At 53.0% G+C, this 23304-nt stretch overlaps 9 protein-coding genes across 9 annotated transcripts; 7 read left to right on the top strand and 2 right to left on the bottom strand.

Moving 5' to 3' along the window:
- Nucleotides 1–115: 115 nt before the first annotated feature.
- CAB2 (Phosphopantothenate--cysteine ligase cab2) lies at nt 116–1249 on the bottom strand (the record flags this gene model as incomplete). The annotated part of the gene is made up of 1 exon (XM_064839692.1): nt 116–1249. The coding sequence occupies one exon, from the start codon at nt 1247–1249 to the stop codon at nt 116–118; it is 1134 nt and encodes a 377-aa protein (XP_064692935.1).
- Nucleotides 1250–2312: 1063 nt separating this feature from the next.
- LTS14_006998 (uncharacterized protein) lies at nt 2313–3436 on the top strand (the record flags this gene model as incomplete). Its single annotated transcript, XM_064839691.1, has 2 exons — nt 2313–3257; nt 3278–3436. 2 exons carry the CDS (start codon nt 2313–2315, stop codon nt 3434–3436), a joined length of 1104 nt encoding a protein of 367 aa, XP_064692934.1.
- A 922-nt stretch (nt 3437–4358) lies between these two features.
- LTS14_006997 (uncharacterized protein) lies at nt 4359–6688 on the top strand (the record flags this gene model as incomplete). Its single annotated transcript, XM_064839690.1, has 3 exons — nt 4359–6175; nt 6267–6469; nt 6561–6688. 3 exons carry the CDS (start codon nt 4359–4361, stop codon nt 6686–6688), a joined length of 2148 nt encoding a protein of 715 aa, XP_064692933.1.
- A 437-nt stretch (nt 6689–7125) lies between these two features.
- On the top strand, nt 7126–8346 carry LTS14_006996 (uncharacterized protein; the record flags this gene model as incomplete). The annotated part of the gene is made up of 1 exon (XM_064839689.1): nt 7126–8346. The coding sequence occupies one exon, from the start codon at nt 7126–7128 to the stop codon at nt 8344–8346; it is 1221 nt and encodes a 406-aa protein (XP_064692932.1).
- Nucleotides 8347–8800: 454 nt separating this feature from the next.
- Nucleotides 8801–14339, top strand: LTS14_006995 (uncharacterized protein; the record flags this gene model as incomplete). Its single annotated transcript, XM_064839688.1, has 5 exons — nt 8801–9067; nt 9226–9429; nt 9489–11399; nt 11451–12374; nt 12432–14339. 5 exons carry the CDS (start codon nt 8801–8803, stop codon nt 14337–14339), a joined length of 5214 nt encoding a protein of 1737 aa, XP_064692931.1.
- A 127-nt stretch (nt 14340–14466) lies between these two features.
- Nucleotides 14467–18136, bottom strand: LTS14_006994 (uncharacterized protein; the record flags this gene model as incomplete). Its single annotated transcript, XM_064839687.1, has 6 exons — nt 14467–14856; nt 14910–15210; nt 15260–15512; nt 15567–15675; nt 15725–17683; nt 17921–18136. The coding sequence occupies 6 exons, from the start codon at nt 18134–18136 to the stop codon at nt 14467–14469; spliced, it is 3228 nt and encodes a 1075-aa protein (XP_064692930.1).
- A 627-nt stretch (nt 18137–18763) lies between these two features.
- LTS14_006993 (uncharacterized protein) lies at nt 18764–20614 on the top strand (the record flags this gene model as incomplete). Its single annotated transcript, XM_064839686.1, has 3 exons — nt 18764–19080; nt 19201–19487; nt 19539–20614. The coding sequence occupies 3 exons, from the start codon at nt 18764–18766 to the stop codon at nt 20612–20614; spliced, it is 1680 nt and encodes a 559-aa protein (XP_064692929.1).
- A 552-nt stretch (nt 20615–21166) lies between these two features.
- LTS14_006992 (uncharacterized protein) lies at nt 21167–22197 on the top strand (the record flags this gene model as incomplete). Its single annotated transcript, XM_064839685.1, has 3 exons — nt 21167–21427; nt 21478–21599; nt 21654–22197. The coding sequence occupies 3 exons, from the start codon at nt 21167–21169 to the stop codon at nt 22195–22197; spliced, it is 927 nt and encodes a 308-aa protein (XP_064692928.1).
- A 249-nt stretch (nt 22198–22446) lies between these two features.
- LTS14_006991 (uncharacterized protein) lies at nt 22447–23264 on the top strand (the record flags this gene model as incomplete). Its single annotated transcript, XM_064839684.1, has 2 exons — nt 22447–22743; nt 22794–23264. The coding sequence occupies 2 exons, from the start codon at nt 22447–22449 to the stop codon at nt 23262–23264; spliced, it is 768 nt and encodes a 255-aa protein (XP_064692927.1).
- Between the last annotated feature and the right edge of the window lie 40 nt (nt 23265–23304).

Raw genomic sequence — 23304 nt, 5'->3', positions numbered from 1 at the left:
TATGGATACATACACAGGCACCTCGAGACAGGACCCTCAGCTTCGGGCTCGATGTCTCTGTGCTATGTGGCTCCCGTCAGACCGATGCTTGAGGACTCGAGCTAGCTACGTTCGCCTACTGTACCTTCCGACCTTCCGACTTAGCAATCAACTCCGCATGCATCCCCGCCACCTCGGGCACAATGAGACTCTCAATCTCCACCGCCGGCTCCCTCAGCTCCACATCCTCCAACCCATCCCCAACCGCACCACTCATACTCTTCGTCCTCCTCCCCGCCGGGACCCGGATCCATTTCTCCCCGCCCTCGACACTGACGAACAGGACCTCCCATTTCCGGGTATTGAGTTTGTTGCCGATGACGAGGTGGTGGGAGTACTTTTCTAATGCCCCCCGAGCTTTGTTAGCGAGGAGAGAGGGGTCGGTTTCCAGTTTGAAGGAGATGATCATGCTTTGGGGTGCCCAGCCGTCGACTAGTAGTTTCAGGAACTTGGGGACCGGGTCGAGGTCGATGATCAGGCGGGTATTCTCCATATGTGCGGCTGGGGCCCGCTCACCATCTCCACCACCAGCACCATTACCATTACCATTCGTAGATTTCTGGTGGAAATCCTCAGAACTCTGGATCTTATGCTCCACCATCCTCTCGGCCGGAACGAAGAAATCGGAGACAGCAGCCGCCAGGTAAAACAACCCCTTCGCACCAAGCGGCTGCATTTGCATCGCCAGACCCCTGAGTAACCAAAGGTACTCGTTCACCGTCACAAACGGAAGTAAAAGAAGCGTATTCTCCTTCTTCGCCTGTCGATACCGGGACAACACCCCCGACATCTGAGTCTGATACTCCGAATCCACCACCACCGCCCCATCGACGGGGGAATGCGTCATGAAATCCAAAAAGCAATTCGTACTGTGCGAATAATGCCGCGAGTACGGCAGGAGACTGAATTGTCTATGCAGGAAGATGACAGCATATCCGGCTTCGAGGAAGTACTCCGCGCTCGTCGCCCCGCGGGTCCCGGCGGAGAAATTATCGATGAAGCGCACGGTTTGGTTTTCCAGGGGCACGGTGGTGCCGCCGGAGGTTATGAGGGCTACGCGGCGGTGCGCGGTGGCGTGGTGGTTGATGAAAGTGCGGGCGAGGGTGATTTGGCGGTCGAGGTTTGGGGGTTGCGGGTTTGTGGTGAAGTAGTCTTGCATTTCGGCGTCTTTTTGGACTGAGCCGTTGAATTGGGTATGAGAGGGTGCCATGATCACGATGGGCTCTTGTTAATCAGTCCAGTGATAGTCGAGTCCAGTGCTGCATCATCAGAACCTGATGGACTCGTGGCAAGATGCTAATGCCTCGATGGGAAAAGAATACCGTGATAACGTCGGCGGGCTTATGTGATGGCGTCCTTTTGGCCGCTGAGCCAGGATCTGTACGGCGCAGAGAAATAGGTGAAGCTGACATTGTCCAGAAAAACTGTTCCATTGCTCCGGAAGTTGTCCTTCTATCGCGTGATAGTACTTGCGGTGCACGATACAGTACAGGGCGTGGGGGTGTTACGAGGTGAAGTCAGAATTCGCCGGACTTCGCTTAGTCAGCAATTTTTTGTCTCGTCTTGCATTATTGGCATTCAAGCAATCATTTCTACTTTCCATGGTGTTCATATCATGCATAAGAAACCCACTATTACAGTCACTCACCGATCGACAAGGCATCGAGATCAATAGACAGCATCATGCATGGCATGACCTTCTCAAGCTCTAGGAGTACCTTGCTCGTGTGTCTTCTTCTATCGGGTCTCTCCTTGCGCTCGTCGTACTCACCTTTCTCTATCCCACTTCCCACCCTCCAATATCGTGGACATGCGCACTGCCTAGAACTCTTGACAGGCTCAACATACAGCTGTCTACGCAAACGCCACGACCTTCCAAGGACTCCAGGGAATGTTCGAGACAACCTCTCCCATTGTTTACACAAAATCTCCCCATCCCCATAACTTCCCCCGGCACTAATATGCATCCCTTGCTGCGCTTCCACCCGCGACACCTCACGTCGTACCGTCTAGCTATTGGCCAACTTAGCACCTGTCTCTCCCCGAACAGGACAAGCCCGGTCTTTTGTGAAGAGACATGCTGGATCTCCCACAAGCCTTACTTGTTGACACTTACATTCCGGCTCCCTTTCGCGGGATGGGATGAGAGGAGCATATAGGCATAGGGTAGGCGCGTCCGGCGCTCTCCTGAATCGTAATGTGATCTGCTATCGCTGCTTATGGTAGGTGAATGCTGATCTGGTCTGATCTTCCATACTTCCTTTCACGACATCATGGCGTTACGAACACTAGTGCCAGAAGAATGGGTTCCCTTACCACGAACCAACATCTCCACACGCACTGCTCGGCAACCACGAGATGAGAGGGCCAGGGTACCGAAATCACCTCATCGTGGTCGACCGCCGCCTATCAAGCTACTGGCGCCACCACCCTCATCGAACGACAACAATAAGCAAGAAACAATTTCACCCCGCGACCCCGAGATTGTCGACCTAGCCCCTCCCACAACATGGCCTCGACGCCTCCAACTACCACCCGTACCACCCAAACAAGCACCACTACTGACAAGAATGAACACCCCAAGTCTCTACTCCCGCCACAGCACAGCCGGCCAATCAGAGATTTCCTTCGGAATCCTGGATTACTACACCCGTGACCCCTCGCCATTGCAAAGTCCGGAATTACCGCCGCCACCGCTTACGCCTACGCCTGCGCCTGCGCTCAAGACGGAGCGCGCGGTGGATCGTCGGGGTTTGGAGAAATTCGATTTCGAGCTCGTGCCGTGTACGCCGTCGGTGTCGGAATTGAGGGATATTGGGCGGAAGCCGCTGCCGATTAGTAAAGGTGAGGAGGAGGACGCTGTGGTGGGGGCGGTGGTCGAAGAGACGCCTGTGAAGGGGACTTTGAGCGGTTGTGGAGAAGAAGTCGAAAGTAGCGTTGCAGGCGCAAAGGTCGGAGTCGAGCAGCCCGCACTCGTGAATCTCACCCCCCCAACGCGCAAAGCTCCGGATATACCACCGCATAAACGCACCTACAGCCTCTTCCCAGCCGCTGCTGTCAAGGAGACACCCAGCCCTCAAACAATGGACATCCCATCTCCGTCATCGATCCTCCTCGTCTCACCAGCCGAGAGCCCAACGAACAAAATCATCGCTCAGCACCACCATCAACAGCCCGCCTCCTCCTACCGCCGCAGGAAAGAAAGTCTGACGGGTTCCGTGAGGAGTAGGAAAGATAGTTTCACCTCCCTGCGGTCGAGCCGGCGTATAATCCCCTTACGAATTCTATCCTCCACGTCGTCGACGGGGTCGGCGTCGATAAGCCATCGGACTTTTTCTACGACTTCTACTTCTGCCGCGACTGCTTCCCCACCAGAACGTGGTGGTCGTCGTACTGATGTTAAAGGAGAGATATACAGGAGTCGCTGGTCCGACGATACCATCACCTCGCCTACGGCCGCCACGACTCCAGGGCCACGTACCAGTTTCGGGAGTCTGTTGAGGGATTTCTCTGGAGGTGGTGGTGGGAGCAGGAGGAGTGAGAGCGGGCTGTATCCTGCTTGTTTTTTCGAGGTTGATGAGGAGGAGGAAGGGGTGCCGCTAAGGAGGGGTTTGAGGGGTTGGAAGGGGAGTGGGAGTGTAAGGGCCAAGGAGATGAGGTCGGGGAAGAGGCGGTTCGATGAGCCGATGGGGTTTGGGGAGAGGGTGAGGAGGATTGTGCTTTGTGGGGGCTGTGGTGGGGGTAGTGGTGGTGAAAGGAGGAAAGGGAGGGGGAGGGCGGGAACGGTGTGAGGCGCCGGGTGTGTTTAAGGAAAGTCTCGGTCAAAGCCGTTATGTTGATGAATGCAAAAGATTATCCTGGCATGGACTTGTTGCATGCTGGTGATGTTCCGGTAAGATCTACTTGATATCCGCATCGCCACCATCCGTGCCTGGTCGTCGGGTCGTCCGGGTGCCGGCCAGGAAATACCGCCATGCCAACACCGCTGTGTGACAGTCGCGGGCATGTGCTCCTTCCCATGGACGACCCAAGACCTGTGGAAGTGAAGGATCTCGTACTTTGTCACATTGTATTTCCCATTACAAGTACATGTATATATAGAAGGAATAGCCTTCCCGCTGATACGGGTACCTGCATGACACTTCTGCACACCTCGCATGTTGAAAGTTCAGAAGGCCAGATTGCAGACTCGCGTGCGCGTGGGTGGCAGTGGGTAATCAGAACACATATTCCTTGCCACGCGATCATCATCATCCCACATTTTCTCCGCCATCTCTCTCTTTTTTTACGTATATGTTGATTTTTGGGTTATGTAATGCATGGGTGACCAGCAACCTCGACGACTGAGTGTGGCGACTGCGACGACGACGACACGAACGACGGCGATAGATTTAGAGTTGCCGTTGCACGAGAATAGAAGTAGTACGACGAGCAGTGGAAGTTCACGTGATAATATTGTGGTTGATGATTACGAGCTTGACAACCTCACTCCGACAAGCAGCAGAGGACAGCAACAACAACAACAACAACGAGGGAAAGCGAGAAATAAGAAGAGAAGCAATACGCACCTCCGAATAGACACTTCTTCCTCCTCCCACGAACGCGAAGGACTGCTTGAGCTTTCTCCCGCCTCGGACACCTCCTCCTCCTCCGCCTCACCCTCCACAACACCCTTCATGCCCTCCCGCCGCACACGCTCCCGCACCCCGAACCCACGACCACCGCGAACCTCCACAAAAGCACACGCAAACGGAAACGGAAACGGGAGCACGACCTCTGCAGCCACCACCCCCACAACAGCAGAAATGAACGGTTCCTTCCGCGAAAGGAATAAACACCACAGCCTCAATGTCCCCGACGACAGTTCCGCTCAGACCGCACGATTAATGGAACGCAGCTCCTTCACACTGGATGAGGCACCGCCGGCCCTCAGTCCGATGAGCGAGAAGGGGTTAGGAGAGGGGAGTGAGAGTAAAGGCTTCTTCGAACTTCCCATGCAAGATCGACGGAATTTCCTGCTGTTAGTACTACTATACTTTTTGCAGGGCATACCGATGGGATTAGCAGGGGGCAGTGTGCCGTTCCTCCTCAAGAGCCATCTGAGTTATGGGCAGATCGGGGTATACAGTCTCGCCTCCTACCCATACAGTTTGAAACTCCTCTGGTCCCCAATCGTAGACGCCATCTGGTCCCAGCGGGTAGGAAGGAGAAAGAGCTGGATCCTGCCCATCCAGGCGCTTTCAGGACTGGGCATGATCTGGCTGGGAACCCACGCGCAAGAAATGATGGAAGCAGCCGGCGCAGACAACGGCGCCGGCGTCTGGGGCTTCACAGGCTGGTGGTTCGCCCTCGTCTTCATGTGCGCAACGCAAGACATCGCCGTCGACGGCTGGGCTTTGACCCTCCTCAGCCCGGCCAATTTATCCTACGCCAGTACCGCGCAGACTGTAGGCCTCACAGCCGGCCATTTCTTGTCGTATACCGTCTTCCTCGCCCTCAGCAGTCCGGATTTCACAAACAAATACTTCCGGCCCGCCTCCGCCCCACTCCCGCAGGGCTTGATGACTCTAAACACCTACCTCCAATTCTGGGGCTACGCCTACCTAGTAGTAACCCTGGGCCTCGCCCTCCTCAAGAAAGAAAACCGGGAGAAACGCGACGAGGGCGTGTGGTCCGTCTACAAAATTATGGGCGGCATCCTCAAACTCCGCAACATCCAGATCTTCATCCTCATCCACTTGATCGCCAAGATAGGTTTCCAAGCCAACGACGCCGTCACGAATCTCAAGTTACTGGATAAAGGGTTTAGTCAGGAAGATCTCGCCCTCACAGTCCTGATCGATTTCCCCTTTGAGATATCATTGGGTTATTACGCGGGGAAATGGAGCGAGCAATACCAACCCATTCGAGTCTGGTGCTGGGCTTTCATCGGGAGATTGGCAGCCGCCGTGTTTGCGCAGCTAGTCGTTATGGCCTTTCCTGCGGGTGGCACGACGGTGTGGTATTTAGGGGTCGTGGTGGTGGAGCATGTGTTTAGTACGTTTATGAGTACGGTCATGTTTGTCGCTATCAGTGCGTTTCATGCCAAGATTGCCGATCCGGTGATTGGCGGGACGTATATGACGTTGCTTGCTACGTACGTATACCCCGACCTCCTTGCAACAATTCTAATTGCTCTTCGGGTGCATTGAATTTTGTACTTACTGACTGGGTTTGGGGGTTGATAGGGTCAGCAACCTCGGCGGCACCTTCCCGCGGTTCTTCGTCTTGAAGTTCGTCGATGCTTTCAGCGTCGCTACTTGCATACCTCCCACAACGGCACCAGCGGACTTGAAGGGAAGCCTGATCACGCAGCCGTTTAGTTGTGTGCTAGAAGCTGAGAAACATCGATGTCTGGCCGGGGGTGGGGTGTGCAACGTACAGAGAGACGGTAAGTCTTTTCACCACACAATACCCAAGGCTTGAGTAGAAGAAGAAGAAGAAGAAAGAAATGAATGCTGACCCGAGTGGTTTTGATTTAGGGTATTACATCGTCAATATCCTCTGCGTGGCCTTTGGTGTCGTGACGTTTTGGGGGTTTATCCGGCCGAGGGCGTTGCAGTTGCAGGCGCTGCCTTTGCGGGCTTGGAGGCTGGGTGGTGGGAGTTAGCTAGGGGTTGGGTAGATTTTACTAGCTGCGATATTATGGAAACGTGGATTGGCCGTTTCCAGCTTGTTTGGGTGACGCTTCATGATTGTGCCCGCTTGCTTGAGACGGTGTGAGGTGAAAGCTTTATTGGTGTTTGTGCTTGCTTGGTCAGTCTGGGCTTGGCCTTGTCACTGTTTGATGGCTGTGTCCCTCATCGATATTGATTACCATATTGGGTGGAGAAGCACAGCTTTGCACTTACAAGAACATCTGCCATCTGCAAGCGTCGCACTACTGCCTTTCGCCAGACTGGGTTAGCACGCCTTTAGCCTCTGAAGCTTTGGAATACATCTTCGATACTCTCCGTGCCGCAACATCGTTCCCACTGACGCATACATAGACGAGACTGTACGGACTCCGTTACCAGAATATTACCAAGAAAGTCGGGAACTGGACTGATGCACGACCAATCCCAATCTCCGTTCTTCTTGCTGCCCGCCGAGCTGCGGGAACAGATCTATCATTTCAGTCTGGTCGTCGACCGACCAATCCTCAATGCCGCCACGACTCTCCTCGTGCCTGCGGATGAAAGGGACATCCCGCCTCTCGGACTCGCTCTTCGACGGACATGTCGACGCATTTATGCCGAATTGCATATAGATGTTGTGTTCAGCGGCAACGACTTCAGCTTCACACGCCCGATGCTAGCGTCCTGGTTCCTCGGTCATTTGACTCCAGCACAGCATCAATCGATCCGGACTCTGATCGTCGACCTCAGCGACCTCGAGCATGGAGGTGGCGAAGGAGGGGTCGCCGCTGGAGCGAACGGCCTGACTGTGGGCGGTCGATGGCTGCACTATTTAGGATGTACGCCTACCATGCACGATAGCACTCGGGACTGCATGTATAAAGCAGAGACTCTGGTGACGGATCTTCCACATATTGAGACTTTGGTTCTGGATATCGTGCGACTCCAGGACTTGGCGGATGAGGCACCGGGGCTGATGTTCGATCGTGCATGCGTGGATCGGTTGCTTTATAAATTGGTTGTGGAGACATGGAGCGGGTATGAGGATACGAGTTGGTCATCTAATCTACGGGACATTGTACTCGTTGGACGAACAAACTCGGGACGCATCGTCAGGAAATCAATTTTTGGAGATGCGAATCCTACCTCTGGAATAGATCGCGATAGTCGTCGATGGACGCACGTCCGACAGTATGAGAAACGCGATCTGTACAAGACCTTCGCCGTACACACAAACGGCCGGATCAAAGCACCTGGGGAGAAGAACAACGTATCGACAACGACCAGCCACGAGAACGAACGCGGGATGCTATCGCTAGGCAAAGGCGGCGAGTACCTCCTCTGGACACCCAGTGCGAGCAATAGTTCTTTATGTCGCAGAATCCGGATGAGCGATGTGAGTCATCTCGACGTGCGAAAGCGGCCGCAGTACGGGACGCTGGGTCTGGCGAATCTTGTTGTTGTGGTTGGGGAGGATGTCGCGAGGTATGAGTTTGAATGTTGTGTGAATGGTTTACCGCTTGAGGGGGAGGGAGAGTGGTATGATGAGATGCTTGAGGCGTTGGTAGTGGCGTGGGTTTGTTGGCGGCGGGTGCCGAGGGGTGTATCGGGATTCCAGCAGTATGATCCTCCTACAAATGTTGAGATGTGACTTGTGTGATCTTGCAAGTCTGTTCTTCTCTCGCCACCAAACTATGTCACTCAGGCGTCCAGTACAGTACTCCTTCAATTAATTGTAGACCGAAGTGGCGCTCTACCGACCGAATCGGGTCGTCCCGTTGCTCAGAAAAGCATCTCAGCCGCAGCTCAAACAGGTCTGGTCACACCATTGCACTTTGGAGCCGTTCGTGACCTCCTATATATATATGGCGGCTGTGCCCCTCGGATTGTAGTACGTTCAGAGGCAAGTGGATGCTCTCCTTGTCTGCAGCCATGACTTCTGACCTCGTTCTGGTGAGGTTCGAGGGGATCTTGTAATAAGGTCGTCGGCACGGCTGGCTTGAGAGACTACAGACTCCATTGACATATAGCACGATCGGAGGAGCTTCTGAGGCCGTGTACACCGCCGCCTACTGGATAGTAGATACACCCTTAAGCTCACCAGCATGGCACCCATCGATGGCAGGCCGGCGGACTTCACCGTCATCTGGGCCAGGGCATTACGGGACTTCTATGGCAATACTGATGTTGATCTGGTCAACAATACGGACGTCTACCATCCGAGCAGCGTGGACGATCTGATCCGCCACCTTAACGATGAGCATAGCGAGTTCGGGCACGACTCGAAGAGCTCACAGTTCACGCAGGTCGTCAAAGGTGCTATTGGGCCGTTCAGCTTCTTGACGTCTACTGTCGGGAGTACCGCGGCATCTGTAGGTCTACATCGATGGTGTAGTTGGTGAAAGCGGTTTGGCTGATGAGAGCAAGATGTTTCCTGGTGGGTCACAAGTCTTAGCAGCTTTCGGGGTTTTGATCAATGTGGGTACTGGCTCAAGCCTCACTGCTCGTATCTCGCTAACGTTGGTCGCAGGCAGGAGCAGCGGTGACCAGATCGTTTGATGCTGTGGGCGGCCTCTTCGAGAAGCTCGGAAGCTTTACGGGTCGTCTTAGCGAGGTCAGCCATGAGACAATTCCCGATGCGCTCGTGCCCATCTACCAGGCCATGCTGGTCAGCTTACTGAATATATGCTCGCTTGCCACAAAGATGACATGGCGAAGCATGAAAGACGTCAAGGTACGGCGAAGCTTGGTACAGACGATTAAAAGAGTTCAGCTGACCAAGAGCACTGAAAGGTTGGCGAGTCCAGATTCTTGCACAAGCTCAAGAAAATCACTAGACCGGCTTTCGCAAACATTGACGAGTACATGAAGCAACTTTTGATGGGCGGTAATGGTGAGGTTAGCGGAGCTGTTGGGAGCTTGAAGACTCTTGTTGAGAACGAGTCTCTGATGATGCAAGCTATAGTCGTGCGGAAAGCAACCAGACTGGAAGGTATTGCAGTCAACATCGAGGGCCTGACGGTTCAGATGAGCAAGGCCACATATGATCTGCAAGCAGATACTGCTGAGGTGAAGTTCAGGGTCACAATACTAAATCAATCCGTTGATCGAATTGAGTTGGGTCAGAAGGAACTCCAATCTGGTCAAAATGAACTGGCCATGACTGCGCAGGCTACCTACGACACCACTTCAGAGATGAAGACCGAGTCAGCCAAGGCTAGCAAGCAGCTTTCCACGCAGCTTGAGACTATCCAGAAGAATCTTGAGGACTGGAGAAAGACCAGTGGGTCTTCAAAACAGCAGGATGCTAGCACCAAGACCAGATCTGCAGTCCACGGGGAGTCTAAGTCCCTCAGGAACTTGGAGTCATCCCTTAACATTAAAACGACTAGGCAGGCGAACGCGGCTAGTTACGGACGTATCCGTGGCGAGAGAATCTCAGGAACGGCAGACTGGCTACTTCAAGAAAGTGCCGTGCAGAGGTGGTCGCACTGCGAAGTGCCCTTACTCCTGGTATCTGGTGAAGCAGGTTATGGCAAGACGTTCCTGGCTAGTCGTGCTATTGACTATATCGCTGAGACCCACAAGACCAATGGACCTGGTGCGGACCGTGGCCTAGCATACTTCTTCTTCCGCAAGGGTCAGAACGAAGACGAGTACATCAGCTCGGCGTTGAAGACCATGGCTTTTGCCGTCGCACAAGGTGACCAGATATATGCGAAGTATCTGAATGATGCCCTTGATAGAGACTTGCTTTCACCGCCCGCTGGCCCATCGACCGATGCGAAGCAAGGCGAAATGCGAGCAGCATCGGGCGCGGAGGAGCAGAATGACAGCGTGGAGGAGAATGCCATCGGGTCCGATCCCGGCAAAACCGAGGAGATTAGAGGTAGTGCAGCGGTGGCAATCAGCAACGACATTGATGAAAGCGACAGAGGCTCAAATACCACGGAGAATGTCAAAGCCACGAATACTGGCGCGGGTAATTTGGGAACCGATGAGAATGGAGACACAACTTCTCTCGCAGCTGGTACGACCGATGGAGCAGACGATGCAGATCAGGCGTTTGCAAAGAAGTTGTCTAGAGTCAACAGTGCGGTTATCGATCGACTAAGCCTGGCTGATGACGAAGAAGAGAAGGCCGTGCGAAATGTTGTCCGACATTGGAATCTGCTTTTCGATACGTACTTTCGAGGCAAAACAAGACATGTCTATCTTGTGCTTGATGGCCTTGACGAATGTGATGAGACAGACACAATAGCATTATGCGCCGCAATCAATGCAAGCTCCAAAGATCGTGAGGGGAAAGGCCCTTCGACCGTACACGTCATGCTGCTCATGAATTCCACGAAGGTCAAGCGATTTGGATCCGACTTGTTTGATACGGCGATGGTCGTGCCAGTCGATGCGCACCGCAACATGGCGGACCTGGACAGATATGTCGACATCCGCATGGCAACGGCATGGAGCAAGAAGCTGATTCGGCGAGATCTTTACAACGAGGTCCACGATGCCATTCTAGGCGACTGCGATGGGAACTTCTTGAAGGCCTCTCTGATCGTGGACGAAGTCACCTCGCTACCGCGAGAAGATGTCATTCGATCCACAATTCAAGACCTCCCATCAACGCTGGAGACTGCGATGCTGCTTGTTATCAATCGCCTTTCAAGACAACTCGACGAGCATGAGCAAGAAGATCTCCATGTAAAGCCACAACGCGTTCCGCAGTGTTGAAGCTAAGCTAACAAAATACAGGATATACTAGCTTGGGTAGCTTGTGCCAAACGAAGCCTCAGCCTCGCTGAGCTGGATGCACTGCTGACCGTACGACGGCCGGGTGGTGCGCGAGTGGTGGACCTCGAAAGACGGCTACGCGTTGCATATGTGACTTTGTTTTCGGTCACTGGTGCTGGTGCAACCGAAGCCACCACTGCCGACGAGCGTTCGCGGAAGCGACTTGATGGATACGACACGGCCCAACTGAGCGTACCATCTGTACCCGCGGACCCTCTAGACCACAGTGTGATGAGCACACCTGCTGCTCAAAGCACAAAGCTAAATGCATCTGCAAGCCACGACACCGCTATTCGTCGTGCAGTTGCATCCATGCAAAGAAGCTATGTGGCTCTGAGTCACAGTCTCATCGCCGAGCAGATTCAAAAACGCACTGCGCAAGCAGGCCTCAAAAACTTCACGACTCACAGCATGCAGGGTATGGTACTGCTTGGATGTCTGGACATTTTATGTGAGACCAACGGAAGCCACGATAAACAGACTTCTGAGCTCGCCGGACGGTACTGTGGACCGTACCTCTCCGATCACCTGACTTCGGTCGACCCGGACGATGTGGAGCCCGAGACAAGAATAAAGATTGCGAAGTTGCTAATCAGACTCTTTCGAGACGATGACTGCATGACTCGAATGGTGGGATTTGCGGAAGGCGTGCTGACGGAAGAGTTCTTGAACAAGACCCTGTTTCGGACGAGGTCAATTCAATTCATGCAGGATCCCAAAGTCCAGTCAAGTCTAGATTCCGCCGAGAAGGACTGGGTCGATCAAGCGGCTGCGGAGCCCCTAAGAACTGTTCTCGGCGGGATGGCCCAAGGTGTCGCTCGCAGATGGCTTACACAAGCCACAGCGTTCTACGAAGACTATTGGTCCTTCCTCCGGCGCTACCAAGTATGTCTGACCCAAAGCATGTGGGTAAACGATGATCTAGCTGACTGAACCACTAAGACCATGCTCAACAGTCCCGAAAGCCCGCAAACATCCAAGACGGAAGATGGTGAATCACTGACGAATGCCTCCACGGAAGAGGTCATTGCCGTCGCAGAATGGGCAAATCTCGAGAAGAACGGCAGATGGTACGGGAGAATCGCAGTGACGTTACGCAACCTTGAGCGTTACGACGACTCTATCGAATATTTCCACAAAGCTATCGAGCTGGACCAAGAAGATGGGCTTACACAAGTTGGTCTTGCTGTGACGTTCGCTGCGCAGGAGAAGTACGAAGATGCGCTCAGAGAAGGGGTCAGTGGTATCGACAAGCTCGTGAACAATATTGCAGACTCAAAGCCATCCCCGGATCCAGGAATGTCTCTCACCTCGTATTTGAGATCCACCCGTCAGGATTGTGCATCATGGTCACTCCAGATCAACCAACTTGACGAAGCACTACAATCTTACGAACGATCTTTCCAGGATTTCGAGCTTATCAATCCTGATGGAGATGACTGGGATCATGTCGTATCCATAATCGTAGCCTACTACTACACCCTGTGTGACAAGAGCCGCTGGCACGATGTAGGACGTCTTCTCGAACGCTTGTGCTCGCATTCGGCACGGTTCCACGAGGAGTATCTGATGCTTTATCAATATCTCACGGTACACTCTTGGCTTCTGGCAACAGGCTTCACGACGAAGCGGTTTGACATCCTGCTTCTATTCTTGGACAATGCTATCTGCATGACTGCACGGTATGGTGAGGACGGTGACACTGCGTACATAGTGTATATCCGCGCTATGGTATCACTCAGACTCGACAGCGACCGGACCGATGAAGGAGTAAAGCTTCTAGAAGCAGTGGCAGACAGTGACGATTCTGGTCGAGGCGTCAAGGACATTACCGAAAGGGAGCTCGCACGGCATTACTTTGATCGTAGTCTACAGGCTCGCGAGAAGGATCAGTGGCACGAAGTGGGCCGCTGGGCTAGTCAGCTTGTTCAACTGGTCATCTCGGAGCTTGATGTGGATGGCAAGCCGAATTTTGGTACCAGGGACTGCGGACATATCTTGGCTGCTTGGGATCGGGTCAACGGCCGGCAAGATCGAGCTAGGGAGTGTATTCGGCAGCACATTACATATGGTATCGATCTTCTAGACGATCTGGATCCTGAGAATGATGACTTGGCATGGATTCATCTCGCGGACGCTTACTTGGCAATCCAGCACCCAAAACTAGCCATAGCGACGTGTACGATGCCGCGACAAGGAAGACTTCCAACGCCAGCTGCGGCTACTAAAGTCAATGACGGACCAGCTGCTTCCGATGCAACTCCGGGTGCCGAACAGGAAAATCCTCCAACAAGGACGGACAATGGGCCTGGGGCGGTGTTGGAGGCACCCTCGGCGGACAGCGAGCGTCACGAAGACACCGGCACAAGCACTGCGCAAGCTGAATCGGCGACTACTACTGCTACTACAACATTGGCCATTCACGAGAAAAAGACAGCAGAGCTCCAAGCCAATGGCGACAGTGCCACAGGAGGGGAAGCGGTCACAGAGGCACCAGTTTCTATCGACCTGCCTGCAAAGTCGAGAGTAGAGACAATAGACAAAGACAAGCCCGCCGCGGGCTACCCATTCTGTAGCTGCGACGGATGCTGCTTCGATACCATTCCCAACGATGCACCACTCTGGCGCTGTAGCTACTGTATTGCTGAGTTTTGTGTCAGCTGCCACGATCTGATCATGTCAAACAAGATGGAAGGGTGGAATATCTGCGGAAGCAATCACGATCATGTCTACTTTCCTGGTACGGCAGAGAAATACCCCGAGAATACCGTCCGGATTGATGGCAAGGACCTATTGGTCAAAGACTGGGTTGCGAGATTACGAGAGGAATGGAATTATCCGAAGGCCTAGCAGACTTGGTGATATTTGCGGTAATATCACTTCATTGCCTCCATCTATGCCGTTAATGCTAGGTCTACAATTGTTTCAGATTGTTATTATATACGTTTCTGGAATGTCACGACTTCCATCAAGTCTCTCACCATCCACCGGCAGAGCTGGGCCCCCATGCGCTGTGCGAGCCGTGATAGCCTCCCGCGTTAGACGCGGTCGCAGAGCTTTTCTGGCTGGAGCTGACCTTGCTCGAAAGTGTCGAAGTAGCGCTTGCGCTGCCACTCGAGCCAGCACCTTGCAGTTGAATGGTGAGGTCGCTGTTGTAAACGCCCTTGCTCGTCGCATCCTGCAAGCCCGTGATGTACAGAACGTTGCCGTTGCCAGACTGAGCCTGTGCCTTCGACGCTGGGACGCCATTGACAGAGACCGATTTGACTTGGCCGCTATACCCGGCGATAGTCACGTTGGCTAGTGGGATGTTGTCGTTGTAATTGCCTGAGACCGTGGCCTTGAGTGTGTTGTTTGCATACATGAACTGAGCGCTGTCAGTCGTGGTCACCATCATCAATCAACATGCATAGAGCTTACCTGAACATTCTTGGTCTGGCTTGGGTTGAGCGTGATGCCATCGTCGAGGTACAACTCGCCACTAGCCTGTCCGTCCTTGTCAAGAGCGACAACCAAGCTCCAAGGGTTCATTCGCGAGGTCTTGGTGGTATTACCAGCCTTCTGAATAGGGATTATGTAGCCACCACGAATCGCGACAGGCTGATGAACAAGTGGTGCGTCTTGAGTCTTGTTCTCTCCAGCTGCGGCATGAATCTTCTGGAACGTGTACCAATCATACCAATTAGTGCCGTCAGCGATGCCCGGGAAGACACCTTGTACCCTAGCAACTGTTAGAAATCTCCAACGCATGTGCTCCCTGTTTGACTTACGTAGTGGCAAGGGGCGCGAGTACTGGTGTAACGAGGATCGCCGGACCGGACATGAATTGTGTCTCGACTGCTTTCAAGGATGCATCGTTCGGGAACTCCCATGCGAGCGCGCGAAGCACAGTCTCACCAGCAACATTGGCCTTGTGAAATAGAGTGTATGTGTATGGTGCGAGGGAATAGCGGATGTTCATGATGCGGCGAGTGGCCTCAGCTGTGGTAGACCAGCGGTATGCCTCTTGAGCGATGGTGTTTCCTGTCATTTTCTGTCAGTACAGAAAAACTCGTGAAATGCCTACATTTAACCGACGGTTGTTATGGTTGCGGTACATCGGGAACCAGGCACTCAGCTGCATCCAGCGGGTACACAGTTCCATGTCAGCATTGCCATTGAACCCACAGGTTTCGACGCCGAAGTACTGTTCTCTGTGTCAGCCATTCTTTCGAAATTGCACAAGTCACACCTACCGGAATGCCGAAGATGCTGAATTGCAACGCTTGTGGGATGCCAAAGTACATGTCACCCCACATACTGTTGGTGTCACCTCCCCAGTGACCGGAAAAGTTACCACTTCCAGCGAATGTAGAACGGTTGATAAAGAAAGGTCGCTTCCCAGTGAAGACTTCCTTAAGTGCGTTGTAAGTCGCCCGGCCACTTACGTGCCCATAGAGGTTGTGAAGTTCATACTCGGTGCTGTTGTATGGGCCATCGGGGTGAGTGGCATTTGGTGATATGACTTCCTTGACCAAGCTATGGCCTGGCAAAAAGTTGTTGATAGCATAGGGAGGGAAGTTCAAGTTTCGGATGCCCGGTGTGGGAATGGTGCGCGCCAAGACCGGCGTTGGTGTCACCGAAGGGGTGGGATATGCAAGCGACTGCGACATCATTGCAGAGCTAGCAGAGGCCGCCTCGGTGGCGTTGGTGATATTAAACATCTCTGGATACCGATAGTCGACAGCGATGGAGGTATTTGGATCGCCGGGCAGAGCGAACGGAACGTGGATTGGATTCTCCTCAATCATGTTCTGGCCGCAGGAACCCGTGCAGTAGGACACGGCATCATTCACGTCCAGCCAAAACCCGTCGAAGGAGATTAACTTATGAAACGCTACGATCTGCTCAGTCCAGAAGCTTTGCGCCTGGGTCGTGATGAACGATGGGAAAACGCTGAAGCCAGGCCACTCGACACCGACGTAGAAGCTATCGTTACCATTATGGATATAGGCATCAACAGCTGCACCAGCATCGTACGTGGAATAGGCATCAGATGCGTTGGTCGGATCTGGCACATATATGTTGGGGTCCAGGATAGGCAGGTAGTATTGTCCATTGGCATGTAGTCTCTCCAAGAATGCGGCACCTTCAGCAAGGTCGTAATGACCAGGGTTGTTGGTGAAATCGCGATTCATCTTCAGGTAGTCGAGATCGTTCATGATTGCTTCGAGCTGGATATTTTGATCCGCGTATAGGTCGACGACCTCTTGGAGGTTGGACCAGTTCTGGTAGCCCCATCGGACCTGGAGGAAGCCAAGGTGCCAGTACGCTGGCAAGTATGGCGTGTTGATAACGCCGGTCTGGTATTGGCTGATGACTTGTTTTGCAGTCGAACCAGAGAAGAAGTAGAGGTCGAAGCTGCCACCGATCGCGCGATAGCTGACGGTCGTGTCTCGCATAAGCCATTCCTGACCGTGCGCATTACGAGCGTATACACCATGGGAGGTGGATGTACCATTGGCATAACGTGTCTCCACATAGACTGGGTGAACCCCATGAGCGTTCACGTCGAGTATTTGATCATTGTCAAGGTTGTACGCGTTCCACATCGTCTGAGTGTAATTGTTGGGAATGCGAAAGCCTCGCAGGCCCTCACCAAGTCCGTAGATGTTATATTGAGGCACCATGTTGGTCACGAGCTCAAGGAATTGGTCCTCGAACACGATTTTATGGCCATAGGTATCGAAGATGACCTCGCCAGAGCCCGCGCGCGAGATCTTGAAATGGAAGCTTGGATCATTGCTCCAAGTGAAGATGAGGTCGCTCTTGCTCTTGCTCGCACCAGATTCGACGTTGCCCTGCGCTACAAGGGTGGGCGAGAGGATGTATTGTGACTGGTTGCTAGCAGCAAGGTACTTTGGATAGATGCGCACCGCTAGGCGTTGCTGGCTTTGGTATTGCACATCCAGGATCAGGTTCGTGATCTCGTTGCCATACACGTTGCAGGCTTGTCCAGCCAAGCTGAGGTCAGCCTTCACGCCAGAGGAGCTCTCTTGCACATTAGACGCCTTGTAGCCCGGGCATACGGTCTGCGCATTTGGCGCAGTCTTGTCCATGACATTGGGAGTGACACTCGGGGCATAATTGATGCTGGGCGGAAGGATTGGCGTTGGAGGAAAGGCTGGCGGGAACTGTGGCTTTTGTCCTGTTCGCTGGTCTCAGCAATAGATCTTCTCAAGGGAGTGCTCATTCGTCTCGTCTTACCGAGGACAAGGACCGGCAGAGCCCACACCAGTGCTGTAATACTCTTCATCTTGACTCTCCGTCACGCCTTACCTCGACGCGTCTTACTCTGCATGCAGAAGCAGAGCAGGAAAGAGCTCCTACAAATAGCTGCCGGACCCAAGTAGCATATACTTCCCGGCATAGACGTCACGTTTAGAGCTTACCTTTGATGTGCGACACTGTTTGCGTATGGCTTCATCCAACTTGAGAAGCTCGACATACAGCGACGCTAAAACATAGGCCTTGGTCGACGCAAAAGCCAGCCATTTGGAATACCTCGCCCACGATTGTGATCGATCGGAGATGATCGCAGGTCCGAAAACGCTCTGATCAGACTGTACTCGGGAGAAGCAGTTGGAGCAAAAGTACTTTGGCGTCATGGCGGGCTCTCCGCAAACGCCTCCAGGCCTGAGCAGGAGTTTGTTCCTGAAGATCATGGAATAGGCTTTGACGTTGCTGCGGGGAAAGCCTATCTTCATTCTAATTTGGCTGTCGTTGTCGTCCTGGCTGTCATGGTTGGACTTTTTTCCATCAGGATGGTGGTTGGAGGCTCAAGTTATCGCTCGGCGACCACTTGACATATGAGCAAGTCGATAATAATGTGAATGCAGGCTCGGCAGATACCTAGCAGCCGACGAAGTACTCCGTACTGTATGAACGCAAAGGCGAGTCATTCTGTCATTGTTGCTGCTTGGAAGGCGCTACAACCAGTACGGTGTGAGACCACTGATATATGCCAACAACATCACTTCGTTGGAAATCGATTAATTGATCAGATGAAAGAGTGAAGATGTCGTACCCTCGTATTGTGAACGGAGTTCGGCTTTCGGCACTCGCCTGGATCGACTCGCTATCGAAAGGCGAATACATCACGGTACAATCTTCGCCTGCACAGCCAGTCGACTACAGCTCGAAAACCGTGAGCTCGGCAGCCTCGTCGGAATACTGCATGTCCGCTAGAATTAGTTCCTTCAGAACCATCAAACGTAACCACCGTCTAGTGAGACATGCCGCCCAAAATACTCGACCCTGCAAGCTCGCAGGTTGATGATAGCATTGCGAGCATTGAAGTTACAACAAATCAGCCAAGAACTGATGAGCAGGATCGTGGAGCCGGATCTACCACAATCGAGCCGTTCGACTGGGTCGAAGACCCGGCCCTCGCGAGTGAAGCAGAAAATCAGTACCCTACTGGCGCCAAGTTTTGGTTTATAACACTCTCGGTTGCTCTCCTTCTGCTAGTCGGCGGCATGGACGCCTCGATCATCGCCACTGCCGTACCTTCCATTATTGATCATTTCCGTACCGTGGCTGATATTGGATGGTTTGTTGTCTTTCTGACCTATAATCACCGGGTTACTAATATCACTTCTCGTGTTTAGGTACAATGTGGCATACCGCTTGCCCCTCTGCGCTCTCCATTCCTCTTCGGCAAGATGTACAGGATCTTCTCGGTCAAAATCATGCTCATGGTATCCACCTGCATCTTCATGCTCGGCACGATCCTTTGCGCCTCCGCTACATCGTCGAAGATTGTGGTTCTCGGACGTGCGGTCACAGGACCAGCTACGTCGAGCCAGATAGCTGGAGCTTTCACACTTTTGCAGATCGGTCTACCGCTCAGGTTGAGGCCAGTGTATGCAGGAGCCGGTGGCGCGGTCGAGACAGTAGCTGTCATTGCGGCGCCGGTCCTTGGTGGCGTACTTACGCAGAAGTTATCGTGGCGATGGTGTAAGCCGAGACACGGAAAGGACAAGCCCCATGGCTAACGTTCTTTCTTAGGCTTCTGGATCTCCCTACCGCCCAGCTTTCTCACCCTGCTCTTTCTGACTTTCTTCTTCTCGGATCCCAGAAAGTCGACATCCGCGACAATGGCCTGGCGAGAAATCATTACCGAACTGGATCTGTTCGGCACGCTCTGCTTTGTTCCAGGCATGACGTGCCTCTTCCTAGCGTTGACCTGGGCTGGAAGCAAATATGCTTTTGACAGCGCCGTTGTCCTGTGCTTGTATGGTGCTTTTGCAGTCCTCCTGGTCGCCTTTGTATGGGACCAGCATAGGAAGGGCGAGAAAGCCACATTGCCTCCCCGAATATTCAAACAACGGAGCATCCTCGCAGGCTTTATCTTCTCACTTGGTTGCGGCTCCAGCCTAATGGTATTCGAGTGGGTGAGTAAAGCCAATACGGTTAATGGCGTAGTATGGTGCCCTGATCTCATCCAGTATCTGCCAACTTACTACCAAGTCATCAGGGGCTACACGCCTGGCAAGAGCGGCTATCTAATGCTACCGACAGTAGGGGGCTTCTTGGTTGGCATGGTCTTGCACGGCAGCCTCACGAGCATTACCGGGTACTTCTCGCCATGGATGCTGCTCGGCTCTACGCTGTTACCGCTCGCTGCTGGACTGTTGACAACATGGACGCTGGAGTCGAACCTTACAAAGCTAGTCGCATATCCAGCACTGATCGGCTTCGCGGCAGGCATCGGTTTCCAAGGCCCACAGAGTGCAGCGCAGACCGTGCTGTCAGATGCTGATGGTCCACTGGGATTGGCAGTCATCCTTTTCGCGCAGCACTTTGGTTCTGCGTTGTTTGGCTCCATTGCTCAGACCATCTTCACCAACAGATTAGCAGCCAACTTACACGATCTCGTGCCTGGACTGAACGCGAGTAGTGTCGCTAGTATGGGCTTCAGTGAGATACGTGGTGCAGTCGCGGCGAGCAGATTACAAGAAGTTCTGCTAGGTCTCGATCGTTCACTTATCCAGACTTGGTATCTCGGAGTAGGTCTGGCATGTATGACCATGCTTGGGAGTATATCGATGGAGTGGGTAAGCGTGAAGCATAAGAAGAACTAAGGTGGATAAGGAGAGCGTCTCGCTGTAACCTGCAGTTGGTAAGGTAGTCCACGGCGCCAGGAGCTAGTCCTCTGCTCATCTGTAACGTGATATGTGAGGCCAATATTCACTCTTTGAATTGAGTGCCATCAAACCGCTAGGAGCCTATTCGGCTTCGAAGCCGTCATGGTCGAATAAGTCTATATGTCCTCTTCGAATATGAGAGGTGCATCTGATGGACTAGATCCAGCCCTAGACTTCTTTGACCAAGGACACCCCTCCGTTTTGTCTTCGGCCAGAAGCTCAAAGTTTCGTGGATCCGTGCATGTGGCCATCGGGCTATCATAGGCTCTATGGCTTAGCTCCATCCCGTGCAGCAGACGCCATGACTCAAGTACCATGAGCAGCTAGTTTGTCGGAGCACCAACAGCGACGCCGGAGAAGAAGACGTTGATATCTGGTCCTAACTAAGAGCTAGTGGTCTAATCTGGTCGCACGCTACGCCTATGATCACATGATCTAGTCCACAAGGTTGCACCAGTAGCGCAGATCATGAGTACAAGTACTGCCAGTATGCTGTCTGAAAATGGCTCTGCTGCGCTTGCGCCTCTCGCAGCGGACCCGAGTATGACCACTCGATATACGGACGACGAATGGGCGAGGTTCATTGCACAGTTCGAGAAGGATCTAGTAGTGTCCGATGTGACTTGTGTGTGCCCGGATCTGGGCAGCGAGGGATTCGCGAAAACCATCGACCATACACTTCTGAAACTGGATGCGAGAAGTGCACAGTTTGACTCGGTTTGCGCAGAGGCACGCGTAGACAATTTCGCGGTAAGAGCAGACAATTTAGTATGAATAGACGGCAGCTGAGACCAGGACAGACTGTCTGTGTTCGACCACAACATGTCGGACAGTGCGTAGCCGATCTCAAAGGCAGTGGTGTGAAGGTCTCCGGTGCCATTGGCTTCCATGAAGGCTCATACGATCTGCTCCACAAGGCACAGTGCGTGTAGGATTAAAGCCGCAAGACACAGATCATGTGCTGACCTCCGCGTAGAGAGACGAAGAAATCGATACAAGGCGGTGCTGAAGAGCTGGACATTGTGGTCAATTACGGCGAGCTGAAGGCTGGCAAGTATGCTTCAGTATACAATGAGTTGGCGACACTCAGACTCCAGGCACCACATCCTATCCTCCTCAAGCTCATTCTCGAAACCTCACAACTAGATCGATTGCAGATCGTCGCAGGCTGCGCAATGGCTGCAGCAGCGAATTTCGACTTCGTCAAAACCTCGACGGGCTTCAATGGCCACGGTGCAAAAGAAGAGCACGTACGTTTAATGGCTGCGTGCTGTGAGAAACTTGCTCTCGGTCAAGGAGGACGGAAGATGCTGGTCAAAGCTTCCGGTGGTATACGAACAATCGAGGATGCAGTGAAAATGCTTGAGGCAGGCGCAAGCAGGTTAGGTACAAGTAATGGTGTCTGGATAGCCAAGGAGGGAAGGGAGTTTGTGGACAGGAGTCGGAGTCCGCCGTCAGTACAAGAGCAGAGGCGAGGCTCGAGACCGAACACGACAAGATTGTTTACGGATGAATACTGACATCGCGATTTTGTCTTACGCAATGATATCCAGAGAACGAGCACGACCGAGGGGAGTCCTTGCGACAATATGGGTTCGGCTACATTACGCGGTGCATGCTTGCGGGGTGCATTGAGCTTGCTGCGGAGAACGACTTTAAACTATGCACTCAATCATCGTCTAGTCCTTGACATTAACATAACTAGCCATTAACAAAGTATTCGGAATTCCTAGTAAAGAAGAAACCTGTACATTGCCAAACATTTCAGCATGTCTCATCCGGGCCGTCTTGAAGGCAAGACAGCGATCATTACAGGCGCTGGTATGGGCTTAGGTGAAGGCATAACACGCAAGTTCATCGAAGAAGGTGCCAACGTCCTGCTCTTCGAGATCTCGGCCGAGCACGGACAGAACGTCGCCAACCAGTTCGCGAAAGATAAGGCCGCGTTCTTCAAGGGCGATGTCACTAACTTGGACCACTGGGAGGCAGCATTGAAAGCATGTCTTGACAAATTCGGCAAGCTCGATATCGTCGTCAACAACGCGGGCGTTGTTCACAGGGCTGGCGTAAGATGATAGTAATGAACCGCGTATTTGCTTTCGCTAACAACCTGAAGCCATCCCATGACGTGCCAAGATCAGAATACGATCGCATCATGAACATCAATGTGTCGCCGTTGTACCAGAGCGCCAAAGTCATAGCTCCATACTTCGTCAAGCAGAAACAAGGCGTCTTCGTCAACATCTCTTCCATTTCTGCTCCGCGGCCACGCCCGAACCTGGTCTGGTATGCCGGGTCAAAGGGGGCAGTCTCGGCCATCACCAAAGGCCTAGCTGCCGAACTTGGGCCCAGTGGAATCAGATGTAACGCTATCTGTCCGGTTGTTGCAGAGACAGGCATGGTGTCGAGTGTTCTAGGAGGAACTGACACCCTCGAGGGCAGAGCAGGGCTGACGAAAGCTATTCCCTTGGGCAGATTTGCCACGCCGCAGGACATCGGCAATGCGGCGTGCTGGCTTGCGAGTGATGAGGCGAGTTTTATCACAGGTATTGAATTGCCTGTTGACGGTGGTAGAGCGCTCAATTAGGTTGCCAATCAACATCGTATCTACAGATGGCCGAACAACG

This window comes from Recurvomyces mirabilis (assembly GCF_035927965.1).
Source record: "Recurvomyces mirabilis strain CCFEE 5264 chromosome Unknown scaffold_18, whole genome shotgun sequence".
NCBI classification, from domain to species: domain Eukaryota; kingdom Fungi; phylum Ascomycota; class Dothideomycetes; order Mycosphaerellales; family Teratosphaeriaceae; genus Recurvomyces; species Recurvomyces mirabilis.
The sequence above is the reverse complement of the archived record's forward strand: the minus strand, read 5'-3'. Positions and strand labels throughout refer to the sequence as shown.